Source organism: Podarcis liolepis, assembly GCF_965112155.1.
Source record: "Podarcis liolepis genome assembly, chromosome: 7".
Taxonomy (NCBI): Eukaryota; Metazoa; Chordata; class Lepidosauria; order Squamata; family Lacertidae; genus Podarcis; species Podarcis liolepis.
This window is the reverse complement of record NC_139561.1, coordinates 54,285,483-54,301,644: the sequence shown is the minus strand read 5'-3', so window position 1 is coordinate 54,301,644 and position 16,162 is coordinate 54,285,483. Positions and strand designations below refer to the sequence as shown.

The window sequence follows — 16,162 nt, the reverse complement described above, 5'->3', positions numbered from 1 at the left end:
AGATGCGGGCGGTGGTGGAGTCGTCTTGTACACAACCAAAGCGGGGAATTGCTGGCTTGCGTACCTTTGGCTTGTGTTCTGGTTTCAGTGGTAACGTTAACCAGGGGAAATGCAGGACGGACATTGGGTCTGACCTACGAGAAGCGACAGTTCCGTAAGGCTCAGGTGGGTCCTTTCGAGTCCGGGGGGCGGGCGGCGTTTCTTCTGTGAGGATAGATAGAGGGATTGCAGCTTTATCCCTACAAACTCAAAAGGCTGTGAGGCTGAGATGGGATTTTATCTCTCTACCTATTTCGCTCTGAACTTTGTCCTCGCTTCTAGGTTAGGGTTGGAAACTTCCTTCTCCTGGAACTGTGAGCTCATCCACATTGGAGTGTGATGTGGATTTGAGGTTTAAATATTTCCGTGTCCAATTAATATAGAAACATAGACCATAAGGATCATCTAAGTGCAACCCCCCCGCCCCCGCAATGCAGGAATCTTTCACCCAACATGGGGCTCAAACTCACAACCCTGAGATTAAGAGTCCCATGCTCTACCAAGATATCTCTCAGTTTATTATTATCATTTCTTCACATCCAAGTGGCAGCCCTTATTTTACACCCACTAAATATGGATTTTCCCGATTCACAGATATTCTGAGAAGGGAAGAAAATCCAATATAAATCCACATATTACCCAACATTGGATCCACTAAAGAGTGTGGCTGGCTGGCTGTGGGTTGTTGGGTTTTTGTTACATGCGTGGTGACATTTTGCTTGGTGATGTCTATCACTGCCACCCCCACCCATTTCTTGGTTGTTGATGGAAACATTTTTGTTGTGCTTTTCTTCTTAAAGTAGCTCTTTTGTGCAGAACTGCTCTTGCACATAGCAACTGCATTAACATCTCAGCTTTATTTACCCTGGCAGCCTTATGTGATGGGAGGCTCCGAATCTTGGCCCGGCCAAGCCAGGCAAATCTGGTATACTGTATAAGGAAGCTGTATTTCAGTCATAATAATAATTGGAGTCAATCAGTGTCAATGGCCAAAAGTGGGATTAGCAGGTAGAATCATAGAATCATAGAGTTGGAATAGACCACAAGGGCCATCGAGTCCAACCCCCTGCCAAGCAGGAAACACCATCAGAGCACTCCTGACATATGGTTGTCAAGCCTCTGCTTAAAGACCTCCAAAGAAGGAGACTCCACCACACTCCTTGGCAGCAAATTCCACTGTCGAACAGCTCTTACTGTCAGGAAGTTCTTCCTAATGTTTAGGTGGAATCTTCTTTCTTGTAGTTTGGATCCATTGCTCCGTGTCCGCTTCTCTGGTGCCAGCAATTGATCAGTGGTGCCTGCAAATATCTCTGCAGGATCAGCTCCACTCAGCAGATCCTTGCCAAAGGCACCTGCAAGCCCCCTTGGGCAGGGTTTCTTCCTTTGAGTTCAAGTGCAGCTGCAGGGGAAGAAAGGGAAGAGTCAGGTGTGTGTTTACAGCTCCTGCTCCTGCTTCTTCCCCTTGCAGTTGGGTCAGCCAGCATTGTGGTCAGGTGAGTGGGAGGTCGGCAGCTGCACCTGCCTGCCAAGGGGGCTCACAAGGGCTGGGATGGGAGCTCAGCCTGGCAGCCAGATCCTATTCCGTAGCCCTCCCCTACAGCTTCATTCAGAGGAGCTGCCAGTGGCAAAGTGCTGCCTGCTCCCTAAGAGTCATCCTAAGTCCAAGAGGAGCGGCTGGGGTGGGTTTGCTTCCACTGCTGCCTGCGGACGAGCAAATCTGATGCTTTTGCATATCACTGTGTTTGTTTGGTGTGGAGAGGGCTTGTGTGGGCCTTGTGACTGACAGCACCTCTCCCCTCGTGGGCACCACATGGCAGCGCGTGCAAGCCACATGGGTTGTTAACAGCAAGCCTGTGTATTTGTGTAATGATCGCTGTTACTACCATTATAAAATTATAAAGAAAACACTGCTTTGCTGCTTACAACAGTAAGTGCTTGACCTCACACACACACACACACTACTCTTACGATGTGTGAGTGTGAAACAGCCGCACATGCAGAGAGACACAGAAGAAATCAAAGAGAGACAGCGTGCTGTGATTGACAGATGCACCACTTCAGCAGGTGCTGAACTTAAAGCCAAAGGTGTGTGTGGCAACAAGTGATACAGTAATGATAAAAGCCATCTTTATTGTGTGCTGCTTTCTGCGCTGTGTGGCCCCAGCACATGACACTCCAAGACAGTGACGGCAGCACGCACACAGAACCACTCTGTTTTAGAGGCTGTTTTCTATAGAAAAAGAGACCTGCTAAACTAAGTGTCTTCATTAAGGTTAATGGCTCTGGTCAAGTCTGTTAAGTATTTATTTGCAGGGGGCTGGTGGCTACAGAATTTACTAACTGGAGATGCTTCCAGAAAGGGGGCAGGTATGTCCTCCTCACCTGGCTGAAGGTTATCACATTGGTGAGCATCAGCGAATAGTCCCAGGTGACAGTCAAATCTTGAACTGGGCTAGTAAGAGACATGGGGTACTTCCAGTCTGTTGATATTTTGAGGTGGTCTTCGGTCCCATACCAGCAGGTTCAGGTTGTGTGGTTAGAGTTGATTTGGTGTTCTTGCTTAATACACTTGCTCCCCACTCCAAAAACAAAGCAAAAACAAAAACCGTCACACTTATTTGTGCTGAGGGACCAGGAAAGGCACACTTTCTTGATACAATATTGTACAGCCTCCCTGCAAGCAAATCAAAATGAATGCTCAACAAACAGATTGTCAGCAACCACAGAGACTGGGGCAGCGAAGAGGGGAGCTAGGAACCTCACAGGGGAGCAAGATCTCTTGGGAGTATTTGTGTTGTGAGCCCTTCCGTCTTATAGTCAGGCTGCATGTGCGGCTACATAAAATCATATATCGCAAAAAAAGACGCCACTGCCTCTAGTGACCTTTATTCTAAGGAAAACAAACCTGAGAAATATGCTGGCACCCCTGAAATATCTCATAGATTCACAATTGGGTGCATGTAACGTTTCAACTCTGGCAATAAAATACATCAATGCTAAATATATGTGCTTGGAACAAAGTTCTGCTTATTGCTGCAGAATGTGTTTAGGACTGTTGCCTTGCTGTCCCATAATTCAGCTTTGCCTTCAGTTCAGTGTGAAGGAGCCACATTACTCTGGCCAAGCTAAGTGTACTGTTGCCATTCTATCCAAAAGAGGAGTTCTGCGCAGACTCTTGATCTAAATTCAGTGGTCTAACAAAGTTTAGAGCCTTAGCAACAGAGCACTTTAGAAATGCTTTGCATGCATATCATCATGTTGCAATTCTTACAAACAACTGTGTAAGGTCAGTAAATACTTTCCCCTATTGCAGATTAGTTCAGGGGTGGCATCGCATAAAAGCCAGACAGTGGCGTAGCGTGGGTTGTCAGCACCCGGGGCAAGACAAGTAATTTGTGCCCCCTAACCCGTGGATTTGCACCCCCTAACCCTACCCCCCAGATGTTGTGCCCAGTGCGGCCGGCCCCCCCCTGCACCCCCCACGCTACGCCACTGAAGCCAGAAGTCAACTGAGGGCAACTCAATCTGTGTTCCAAGAGTTCTGCTGGTGAATGAGCACAGTCCTGCATCGTGCAATTCCAGGGGTTAAAACCAGACAGTGTTCCAGAGTCCGGCCTCCCTTGACAGCCTCCCCCCACCCCCTGCTTAATTTTTTTATTCAAAATTAAAACATATTATCCAGAAACATATAATCCTTACCCCCCCCCATTTTCCCTCCCTCCCCCACACTCCCACACAAAACCCACCCACCCTCACCCCCTCTGGCTTCCCTCAGTTCCAGTCTTTGATTTCTCTGAGAATGCTGTTTTCTGCATGTTACAAAGTTGTATAGATCCTCAAACTATTTAGCTGATTATTATCAATAAAAAGTTTGTGAATGTTTATTGAAAGCCAGCCAAGGAGTCCAGTTTGCTTTGTTGCGTCTTCAAATACTTTGTAAAGGGTTCTCATTCATCTTTAAAGTCACAGTTATCCTTGTCCCATAGCTTATATGTCAGTTTTGCCAGTTCTGCATAGTCCATCAGTTTTTCTTGCCACGATTCTTTACTTGGGGTTTCTTCAGTCTTCCATCCTTGTTCTATTAGAACTCTCATGGCCATTGTCGCATACATGAAGATGTTTTTCAGTTTTTTTTGGCAGATCTATCCCTACAATCCCTAACAAAAATGCTTCAGGTTTTTTAACAAATGTTAAATTGAACATTTTCTTCTATTCGTTGTATATCATTTCCCAAAATTACATTACAATCCCACCACATATGATAAAATGTCCCCTCCTTTTCCTTACACTTCCAACATATATTTGAACTAGTTTTGTACATTTTCCCTAACTGCACTGGTGTCGTGTACCATCTGTATATCATCTTCATGTTTTTGGCAAGTATTTCCAAGACCAGGATAAACAATAATGGTGATAATGGGCATCTTTGTTTCGTTCCTTTTTGGATCTTACAATCATCCATTATCACCTGATTTATAATTAATTTGGCTTTTTATTCTGAATAGATTGCTGCTATTCCTTTTAAAAACTTAGAACCACTTCTGATTTATTATAACAGCTTTATCATGAACTTCCAAGAAACATTATCAAAAGCTTTTTCAGCATCTATAAACATCATTGCTGCTTTCTTTTCATTTTTAGCCTCCAAATATTCTATTATAGTCAAAATATTCCTTACATTCTCCTTCATTTGTCTTCCTGGTAAAAACCCGGCTTGATCTTGATGTATATATTCATTTAATATTTTTTTAATCTATTAGCTAGAATATTTGCAAACATTTTGTAATTGTTATTTAACAAGAAGATAGCCCTACAGTTTTTAATTTGCAGCAAATCTGCGTCTTGTTTTGGAATTACTGTTATATAGGCCTGTTTCCATGTTTCTGGGATTTTGCCTGTGTTCAATATTTCATTCATAACATCTTTCAATGGGTTCACTAATTGTTCATTTAATTTCTTGTAATATTTTGCCGTAAAGCCATCCAGGCCTGGAGACTTGCCATTTTTAGAGCTTTTTATTGCCTCAAGTAATTCTTGCATTGTTATCTGGGAGTTAAGAATGTTCCTTTGTTCTTCTTTTAAATATGGCATATTGCTACTTCTGATGTACTCTTCTATCTTAAATGTTTTTTCTTTCCCTTGTCTATACAGCTCAGAAAAATATTTAACAAATCCTTCTCTTATTTCCTTCAGCTTGTCTGTGATTCTGCCATTTATGTTAATTTTTTAATGGAGTTCCTTTGTTCACTTTTTTTCAACTGCCAGGCTAACAACTTCCCTGGTTTATTTGCGTGCTCAAAATATTTTTGTTTTACTCTTTTTATTTTCCAACTAATTTCCTCGTTTATAATCATTGAATATTGGGTTTGTAATGTTTTAATTGCCTATTTTACTGCCTCTTTATTTGCCTTGTTTGGCAGCTGTTTCTCCTTTTTCATATTTTCCTCTAATATTTCTTTTTTCTTTTTCTCTCTCAATTTCCTTTTAAATGAGTTTTGTTGTATAAAGAGTCCTCTCTTTACAGCCTTGCTTGCATCCCAGACCGTCTGTAACTTTGTTTGCCCTTGACTGTTTATTTCAAAATAATCTGTCAGGGTCTTTTTTGCTTTTTCAACAAATTTTTGATCATCTAATAAATCATCATTTAATCTCCATCGAAAAGAGATTTGGCTTTCTTTTTGTAGTTCCATAGTCAGGGAATTATGGTCTGAAAAGGTTCTGGGACTGATTTCATTTTTTTTGACTCTTGTTTCCAATTCTTTGGAAAGCCATACAGAATCTATTCTCGAGCTGCTATCATGTACATGGCTGTAAAAAGTATACTCTCTATCAAACATATATCTCATTCTCCAGATATCTATCAGCTTTAGATTTTGAGTCATGTAAAAAAATGTTTTTGGCAGTTTTCCTTCTTTGGTCTCTTTTTTCCTGGCTGATCTGTCTTTGTCTAAAGTTGGAACTCTATTTAAGTCTCCCATTAAAACAATCTTTTGATCTGCAAATTCAAGAAGTTCTGATTATAGTTTTTTTGGGGGAAAAAATGCTTTTTAGGTGCATAAATACCAACCAGTATCACTTTTTCTCCCTGGATTTTAATTTGTATTATTAAATTTCTGCCTTTTTCGTCCTTCTGAATCAATTTGGGTTCAAGTGCACCCCCTGCTTAATTATTAATGGCATTGCCAAAGGAGATGGAGCTGCTGCTGCTGGACCATCTCCAAGCCCCGTTCAAGGTTAATTGCAGGCCTTTCCTCTGCAACTGAACTCTCCTGGCATCAGATGTTACACAATCCTTACTGCTTATCTTTGCCAATGCCAACCTTTGCACTGAAAGGAGCTACTTGTGTTTCAGGCATCTGAGTGGGCTGAAGATTTCGATGGCTGGCCCAATGGCTTGGTTGCTCCCTCTGATCCTGGCCTCCTGGGCCACCGTTTTGACAGCTGAAGGTAGGATTTTAGATTTTTTATATATAAAAATTTATTCAAATTTGCAAACAACCATCAAGCAAACAAATAAAACAATTATCCATGCTTAGCTTTTGCCTGGATCTTTAATGCTCTGTGTCTGAGCGTTTGTTTGTTTTCTTTCCCCCGAGATTTGTCCATGGGAACCCGCTCTTTACAGCTGAATTTGAGCAAATTCGTGGTTTCCACAAATTGATGTTTGCTCCAATTCAGCTTTAAAGAGCAGGTTTTTGTGGAGAAAGTGGCAGGATGGGGGGGAAAGGGCACTTGTACACAAAGCTTTAAATCATAGAATCTTAGAGTTGGAAGGGACCCCAAGGGCCATCTAGGTCATTTAAAACCTCCAAGGAAGGAGAGTCCACCACCTCTCGTGGGAGTCTGTTCCACTGCTGAACAGCTCTTACTGTCAGAAAGCTTTTCCAAATGCTTTTTTGGAATCTCCTTTCTTGCAACTCGAAGCCTACCCTCCAGAGCAGGTATGGTTCATGCCTAGAAAGAGTGGAGGAAAGGTACATGTGGAGAAGTCCTGCCAGCAGCTCATCAAGGCAGCTGGAGGTGAGGGTCAGGCAGTTTCCTAACTCCATCGTCCCAGGCACCTTCTTCAGAAGTGGAAATGCTGCGGTGGGGGAAGGGTTTGAAGGTCCCTGGGCTGTGTGTAACTCCGCCCTTCACTGGGGCCTTGACTTGGGGGCAAGTGATGGCTCTGGTGGCTATTTCCCTCTAATGCCCATCCTTCTAGACCTCTGGCTTATTGAGCCAAACAATATTTCATCACCCAACAGGTCTCTGTGATCCCACAGCTTTCCTGTTCAGCTGGAGCCTCAGGTCTAATATGGTATCATGGCTCCACCTGACAACTTGGAAAGCTTTGGAAGTGGGCATTTTGGGTTCCTGCCTCAGCTGCAAGGTTGCCCCACTTCCAGTTATGGCCTGTGAGGCACATTAAGCCCCCAAACCCAGGATTAGAGATGGTAGCAGAGGAGGACACTGAGGTGCAGAAGGGGAGCTTCACGCGGGCCAAGCTCACTTGGGGGGAACTCAAACTGAGGACTCAGCTACACAGTTGCAAACAACAATAGCAAAACAACGTTTTAAATGTGCTGTAAAGTGAAATATACAAATGTGACACTAGATGGTGAGAGTGAGCTGTGCAAAATTCTATGTATTTTTCAAAACTTTTTTTTAAAAGCATTTTCATGGTTTTTTTAATATGTGTGTAGATTCCACCTGGGATGTAACTCTGCTACCAAGACAAAACTTGCTAAACTGAGACAATACTTGTTGTTTTGCACGCTGAAGCCCTAATAAGTTGCATTTACAATCACGTTCATGCTGCCAAGTCACACAGTCTCTTCCCGCTGCTGTTGACGCCCAGGATTAAAATATGATCAAAAGGAACACAGAGGGAGGGAGGGAGGGGAAGTTACTAAGCAAATTGTGCAGAATAAAAGGGGAGGTAAAAGAGAAGGGGGTGTACAATTCTCCTGCTGAGAAGGTGGAAGGGGAGCTGTGGGACTGTTGTTAAGAAAACACCCATGGAGAATACAAAACCAGTGCTCTGGTTGTGCAGGAAGATTCCAGTGGAGGAAATAGTTCCCCGGAGGGAATCCCAGATAATTACACCATCTGCACTCAGTTCTCAGCCAGGAGGAATGAGAGGGAGAGAGAGAGATTAGGAAGTCCTGTGTGGGTACACATACTAAGCTTTCAGCAGTGTGATGAGGTGGAAGAAACGCAAACAGTGGTGTCCACATTGACCAAGGCAGAGACATTAGTAAGAGAAGATTTATTTCAAAGACAGTGATTCTTGGATCAAGTTGAGTGTGGACAGGGGTGGGGTGGGGACTAGGGTGGCACACATGCCATACTTTTAAAGCACATTTAAATCATGTTATTTCTCCCAAAGGAATCCCAAGAGTTGTTCTGCTGCTGGGAATTGTAGCTCCGTGAGGGGTCTCCCAACAACTCTCAGTACACTTAATAAAATATAGTTTCCAGGATTTTTTGGGGGGCAGTGTAAATGTCTGGTGTGTACACAACCTAGGTGGCCATTGAGTCTTCCTCTAATTTATGATTTGATTAAGTAGTAAAAAGGTACATTAAGTCAGTCAAGGATATCCCCAAAGGAGAAGTTCTGCCCGGCTTGCGGAAAGTGGAGTTTGTGCTGCCTTTGGCCGCATATGGCCAGAGCAGCATTGCTTCAGGACTCCCAGGCTTTTCCCGATGTGAAATCTAACCCTGCTTCCGACACCGGAGAGCTGAATAGTTAGCATTTGGAAGCTTGGAATTCTGCAGCTTCTGTGCAGGAACAGCAATGGTTCTCTGACTCAGACATTTCTGTTCTATGCACACACAGGCCAAAATCCTTCTCCTCCACAAGTGCTTACCAAGAATGGGAAGCTCCAGGGCCAGCAGGTCCAAGTCAGTGGTGCTGAGAGAAAGGTGGATGTTTTCCTTGGAATCCCCTATGCAAAGCCACCTCTTGGGCCATTACGGTTTTCCCCACCGCAGCCGGCAGAACCTTGGAGCAATCTGAGAGATGCAACTTCCTACCCACCAATGTAAGTCAAGTGCAGGGGAAGTGGGGTCACCCCAAAAAAGTATTACCTGCTGTCATGGGATTGTTAGAAAAGTTGACCTAACAGAGCTTGCTAACCAGGCTGTAATTTTCTGAATGCCCTCTGGATATGAAAATCCCCTTGATCAAAATTAGTGTTACTTTCGCCACTTTCCAGTCCTCAGATAATGGAGGTTCATCTGAGGGATAAATTACATATTTTTGTTAGAAGATCAGCAGTTGAGGTCTCTTGGGTGCATGCCATCCAGACCCCACAATTTCTTATCTTTTATTTTTTTTATTAGGTCTATCTAGACCAGGGGTAGTCAACCTTTTTATACCTAACGCCCACTAATGCATCTTTTCTTGATAGTAAAATTTCTTTACTGCCCACTAGTGCTGCAGTAACATGTGGCGTAGAACCCCCTACCGCCCACCTGGAATCCTGAAATGTCCACTAGAGGGCGGTAGGGACCAGGTTGTCTACCCCGATCTATAGTATTCTAGACAGTGTGTGGCATCTGCAACCTTCACACCAAGCGGGCAGGTTACCATGCACTCTGCATGCCAATGAGAAATCTAAGTATTTATGTCTCTAATGATTGAATCACCCCCTACAAGGATCCCCCTGGCGTTCCCCCCAAGAAATTGTTCCCTTTTAAGACAGCATTTCCCTCTTTCCCCCCCAAGTGATGCTTTACTTCCCCAGGACGCGTCCCCCCCCATCCTCCATGAAACAAACTAGCTTTTAAAACAAACTAGCTTTTAAATGGTTTTAAACTGACCTGAAAGCTGAAACTTGTGCCCCAGCAAAGGGAGGGCAACAGTCAGCTACTCAGAAGGCTTGTCTTAGAGGCTTGGTGGCCTTTGTTCAGCAGCACCACTTAAGGAAAAGACTATATCAGATCAGGCGGGGACAGGCTGCCGCCCTGGGTTTTAGTCCTCTGTTGGCATTCTCCAACAAAGCAGTTCACCAGAATTGCTTCCCTCCATGCATTAAGTCATGCAACACTTTGCTTCCTCTCTGCTCAGTTGGTGTTTGCTGACAGTCAAACATGAGAAGCTTTTTTCGCACTGTGTGTACTGAATTAGTTTATTTCTTTTATTTGCTTTGTCAAGGTGTCTGCAGGATCCGGAAGTGGGACAAATGCTGTCAGATATGTTTACTAACAAAAAGGAAAAGGTCTCTTTGAGTATTTCTGAGGATTGTCTGTACTTAAACATCTTCACCCCGGCTTGTTCTGACAAGAACAGCAAGTTACCAGTAAGCCATGTTCTTCTTCAGGGATTTTCACACCCTGTTATGTGTCTTGGTCAAGCAGCCTGCCAAATGTAGTCCACATCTATATAAACATACAAAGCCTTAAACAGCTCAGGATCCAACTACTGAAGGAATCAGAGAATCTTAGAGTTGGTAGGGGCCCAAGGGTCATCTAGTCCAACCCTCTGCAAGGCAAAAAATCTCATCCATGACAGATAGCCATCCAACCTCTGCTTAAGAACCTCCAAGGAAGGAGAGTCGAAAACCTCCTGACGGAGACTGTTCCACTGTTGAACAGCTCTTACGGTCAGAAAGCTTTACCATAAACTTTCCTTTCCTGCAATATTGGTTTGAGTCCTACCATCCGGAGTACGAGAAAGGAAGCTTGCTCCCTCCTCCATGTGGCAGCCCTTCAGATATTTGAAGATGGCTATCATATCTCAGTCTCCTCTTTTCCAGGCTAAACATACAAGTGAAGCATGACATCAAACCCACTCTGAACATTTTATCTGCCTCTGGTGGGGCAGGTAACCCAGCAGGAGCCCCAAATTCTATCTTTGCTTTCAGGTGATGGTCTGGATCCATGGAGGAGGATTACTGGTGGGTGCTGCATCCACATACGATGGGTCTGCGTTAGCGGCTTTTGAAAATGTCGTGGTGGTGGCGATTCAATACCGGCTGGGCATTCTTGGTTTCTATAGGTAAGATGTTTGTCCCAAGCTCCTTCAAGACTGTGCCTGAAACGTGAGTGGAGCAGGAGGAAAGGTCCCCACCCGGGTGTTCCTCTCAGGGATTGGATGGACAGTCCCACAGGCCACCCTTGCTGCTTTCCTCCCTCATGGGGGACAGAATGGACTGCTTAGTGGCAACCAAAAGCTTTCCACAGTCAGTGCTGGAGTGCCACAGGGAAAACGGAGCCTGCCTTTCCCACTGCTGACAACACACTGGAGCCTCAAACTGGGATCCCTCTCCCTGGGGACAGGGCAGGAGGTAGGGCGAGCAGGCAAAGTGCCACACCATTGAGACCACATTGTGCATCATACCATCAAGTGACCACGGGTGGTGGCCCTTTGCAGGTGGTGGTCAGTAGGAGGCTGCTGGAGGCTTCCAGGGCTGGATGGAGGGGCACAAAGGAGCTTGGACTGTGCTTTTTTAGGATTACAGCTTTCATGTCCTTGTTCTGCTGTCACAACAAGCTGTGAAATAGAAGAGGCAATAGACCTCTGGCCTGAGGCTAAGTGGGGATTTGAACCTGGATTTCAAGCCCAGGTCTCTAAGACTGGCTGTCAGTGACTGGGCAAGTGGAACTTCTATTTAGATACTCACATCTTCCGCAGCACCCCTTCCTCCCCTCCAATGTGCATGTGGTCAAATCTAGACACATCCAGTGAGATATCATTGCTTCTGGAGAGGCTGCTTCATTTCAGGGTAACCAGATTAAAATGAATTATTGCAGGGCGTTTTCTCATTGCATGCCCATGGGTAGGTTTTGTATTGTGGCTGCTTTTCAAAAAGTTAATCAGGTTTGGCAGATCTTCTGTCTATGCACCATGGGGGAGGATGCTGTGCTGCGTCTACACCCACCCACCCCTCTCAGGCTAAGATTGGATTGCATTGTTCCTTGTCATGCCTGTCCTACCTCCAAGACCTCTTAACACCTGCATGCGGGCATAACATTTGAAACAGGGTCTCTGCAAGTAAAGATTCAATGCATATAAACACAAATTGCACTATGAATTTCTGGATGATATATGGGGTGTGGGTTGTGTTGCTCTGGCCCACGTGTGTTGCATCTGACATGCAACACAATACTGGCGTTGCATGCAAATGTTACAGCTGTCTACACATGTCCAGGATGACAGGCATGCTGTGTGGGGTGGAACATTACCTGAACTGGTTTAGTATTGGCAACAGATATTAGGACAGCCTTAGGACATTTGAAGGAACAAAGTTTGTAGTTCAGCTAGGAGAATCTCTCCTTTTGATTTGCTTTTCAACAAAGTGAAAAGAAGGAATGTTGACTATTTCCTTTTGTAGATGTATTTTTTTCTGAATCCCCAAATACCATCTGAGCCTATCATTTCTGTGCTTCTTTTTCATTCCAGTACTGGTGATGAGTTTGCACGTGGAAACTGGGGCCTCCTGGATCAAGTGGCAGCTCTCCAGTGGGTCCAAGAGAACATTGCAGCCTTTGGAGGAGATCCTGGATCAGTTACTATATTTGGAGAGTCTGCAGGTGGATTCAGTGTTTCTGCCCATGTAGGTTCATGGGGATCATAACATGTGCTATTTAATTTATGATTATTTATGATTCATTTGTTTATTTTTTGTTCATAGAATTTCCAGGCCTTCTATTGCAAGTGATTAGCTATAAAACTTAGCAAATATTACATTTGTTATATTGCTCCATAAACCTAAGATTAATAATGTGAAGAAACTATCCTGAAAACAACTCAAGAGAGTGTCTTAATTGAAATGTTGCATTAAAAAAAACTGGAATAGGAAAGCTTATAAAACAAAATGGGCAACTGATATTGAAGGCAATTTTTTTTTGCAAATTCATGTGACTCTGAAGCAGTTTAATTTGAGAATAAACTTATAGTTGATTTCTATTACTCAGATAGAAATTGGAAAAAAGCATATTTAACCTTCTAACAGTCAGTGGTTCTCTAACCAGCCCCACCCCCAGGCTCCGAACAGGCAGCCCTGTTAAGGGAGGCTTTTAATGTTTAATAGACTATTGTATTTTAATATTCTGTTGGAAGCCGCCCAGAGTGGCTGGGGAAACCCAGCCAGATGGGCAGAGTATAAACAACAACAACAACAACAACAACAACAACAACAACAACAACAACAACAACTAATAGTGAAATGTGAGATGGGGTTCAAGGCCTGGCCCTTCTTATGAGGCAAGCTGGTGACAGCTGTTTCATACCCTCCAATATTTCTCCAGTGAAAATAGGGATGCCCCATTCCATAAAAATAATCTTACTAGGTAAACCTCACACATCTTCCTGGGTTGCCCCAACCACTTTGGGTAGCTTCCAACATGTATAAAAACACAATAAAACATTAAACATAAAAAACCCCTTCCCTTTACAGGATTGCCTTCAGATGGCTCAGGAGTCAAATAACTCCATACCCTCCAACATTTCTCCAATGAAAATAGGGACAGCCTAAGGAAAAGAGGGACATTCTGGGGTCAAATCAGAAACCGGGACGGCTTCTCTAAATCAGGGACGTCCCTGGAAAATAGGGACACTTGGAGGGTCTGCTGTTTGGGGTAACATTCAAAGGGCAACAAATGATGTCACATGCCAAGGAGGCTGTCTCTCTGGGGGAGACCATCCCTCCCTGCTTCGGTGGGTAACAATTGAACCTAGGCAGGTTTGAAGTGTGTCAGAATTGCTAATCATCCACATTAAGGGTCAAAGTAGCTAATGCGCTGGTTTTCAAACTTCCTTTTGGCAGACCTTCAGAATATCGGAGTGGACTGCAGACCACTCACATAGTTAATGCAGGGCTCTGGCTCAGTGTGTTGGGGCCCACTGTTGCTCCCCTTAACTGAGGGTGTGCCATAGTTCTGCCACTCTCACCTGTGCCTGCACTTTGGAGGGATGAGGCCCAGGGTGAAGGCGGCATTACAGATCTTCTCGCTGAGGAGACCCTGAGGAAGTCCAGCACCCCTCAGGAGGAATGTTTGAACCCTTTTGGAAATAGGAGTGATATGGCAAGGCCCTGACTGGGATGTCTGTTTTCCTGCTTCCCTTCTCAGGTCGTATCTCCTCTGTCAAAGGGTTTGTTCCACAAAGCCATCTCTGAAAGTGGCGTTTCTGTCATGGAGGCTCTCACAAAGGTTAATCCACAAAAGTTTGCAAAGGTCAGTGTGTGAAAATAGCCCTGATAATATGGATGGAATTGGCAAGGGAGGGCAGCTAGAGCTGAGCATGTGTGCTGGTCCAAGGAGCTGTGTTGCACTTTTTAAAACAGAAAAACCAAAACATGAAGTGGCCTGTTTCTTAGAGTGACATGCAACTGTCTCAGGGTTCTTACACCTGTCTCAGGATGTTGCCCCCCCCCCAATGTGTTGCACACTTAGTTCCATGGCGTTGAAGCATTCTCCTCTGCCCTCCTCTGCTCCTTTTGTTTACACCTCGCTGTGTCCACACAAGTATTAAAAATATTTGTGCTTCTCCTGATGGAGCAGAACAGCCTGTTCTTTCTGGCGCTCAACCAGGACTGGTTTATTTCTCATGGTTGCAGAAAATTGCTGCGACTGCTGATTGTCCGACATCCAGCTCAGTTGAGATGATTCGTTGCCTCAAGGGAAAGACTGAGAACGAGATCCTACAGACGACTCTCAAGATGGTAAATGTGCTGCAATCTGATGCTGCCCTCTGCCTAGATAGGGAGATAAAAGTATTGATAGAGGTTAAGGAATCTCAGAGTGGAACTAAATGTAGAGATGTTGTTAATAATAATAATAATAATAATAATAATAATAATAATAATAATAATGGCACAATCATTTTTACCCCTCCTATCCCTGTTCCATCACTGCATGAGAATTGACTATGCTTAGTGGCCATGAAATGTTACCAGTTGGGAAGTGGGAAGCACTACAGGTAAGGGAGCAGGGAGAGAGTAGCATGCCCTGCGTGAGTGGAGCTCCTCACACCTTGGAGCCTGTCCAGCAGGCTGGCAGCACAAGCCCAGAAGAGAAGCTGCTCCTGCAAATGTCCCACTGGTTGTCTAATCCGCTTCCTTCCAAGGCAGTGTTCTTCTGGGGCTTTGCCCTCTTCTGCCCTGTGCACAGCTCTCATAGTTTTCCTGTGTGTAGGACAATTTCTCAGTGATTTATGTCTGCAGACCTTTAAATAGGAAAAAGACCATGTGACACCTGTCTTCTCCCCTTCCTGTAATTGCAGGATTTCACCAGAATGCATCTTGGCTCAGAAGAAGAAGTGAGTAAATCAATGGGATGAGGATGGCCTGAGGGGAGGGAAGCAAGTGAAGAACACTTACCATGAGAACAGGCACCAACAGAAGCCGACTGGGGGCAGCTCTAAGCCTGCTTCTTTTCCAAACTGCAGGCAAGAGTTCTCTGCACCTCAGGATCCATAAATGGAATCTGGATGCACACTTTTATGTGGCTGGATGCCACCCACCCCCATCTGTGTAAAGATAAGAGTCATGTCCCTTCTGCATCTGCCCCCAACTACTATTGGCATTGGCTCTCAAGCTGAAAAAGACTCCCCAGCCCCATTTTATAAGATGTCCTGTAATCTTGTTGATGTTAAGTACCAGCATCCTAGTTCTTTTTTCTTTTTAATGGAACTAGACCTTTTTGTAATAATAATTATAATTTAATAATAATTTATTATTTATACACTGCCCATCTGGCTGAGTTTCCCCAGCCACTTTACAGGCGTGGCCTAATTTAAAATGTTCCCTGGTGCCCCCAAAATGGAAACCACCCCTCCTGACATATCTGGCTCTCCTCTGTGCATTAATGATACCTCGGCTCCACCTGCCTAGCTGGCCCTGTGCATAGAACAGGGAGCGTTTCTGAGGAAGCAGCCTTGGGTTTGAACTTCCTACTTAGCAAGCTAAACTTTGCTCCCACACATGGCTACCTCTCCCTGTGTCATTGATGCCAAAGGGCACCACTGGGAATTGCGACTCTGGGATAGATAAGCTACAGTTCCCAGGGATCTTTGGGAACGGGGAAATGTGCTTCTAAGATACGGGTGTATGTATGCAGCCTGAGATAGTCCTCTTGTGCCATTTGATGCTGCAAAACCTTCACTTCTTGCCACTGATGGAGAGGTAGTCTTCTG

At 44.4% G+C, this 16,162-nt stretch overlaps 1 protein-coding gene across 1 annotated transcript in view; it reads left to right on the top strand.

Annotated features, from left to right (window-relative positions):
- LOC310711137 (uncharacterized protein) overlaps positions 1 to 16,162 on the top strand; it is a 48,650-nt gene that overhangs the window by 25,388 nt on the left and 7,100 nt on the right. The window contains exons 15-22 of the mRNA XM_083512606.1: positions 6,392 to 6,486; positions 8,861 to 9,065; positions 10,181 to 10,325; positions 10,890 to 11,023; positions 12,428 to 12,581; positions 14,098 to 14,202; positions 14,586 to 14,690; positions 15,251 to 15,286. Of these exons, the coding sequence (XP_083368732.1) occupies positions 6,392 to 6,486; positions 8,861 to 9,065; positions 10,181 to 10,325; positions 10,890 to 11,023; positions 12,428 to 12,581; positions 14,098 to 14,202; positions 14,586 to 14,690; positions 15,251 to 15,286 (979 nt within the window). The remainder of the gene's footprint in view (positions 1 to 6,391; positions 6,487 to 8,860; positions 9,066 to 10,180; positions 10,326 to 10,889; positions 11,024 to 12,427; positions 12,582 to 14,097; positions 14,203 to 14,585; positions 14,691 to 15,250; positions 15,287 to 16,162) is intronic.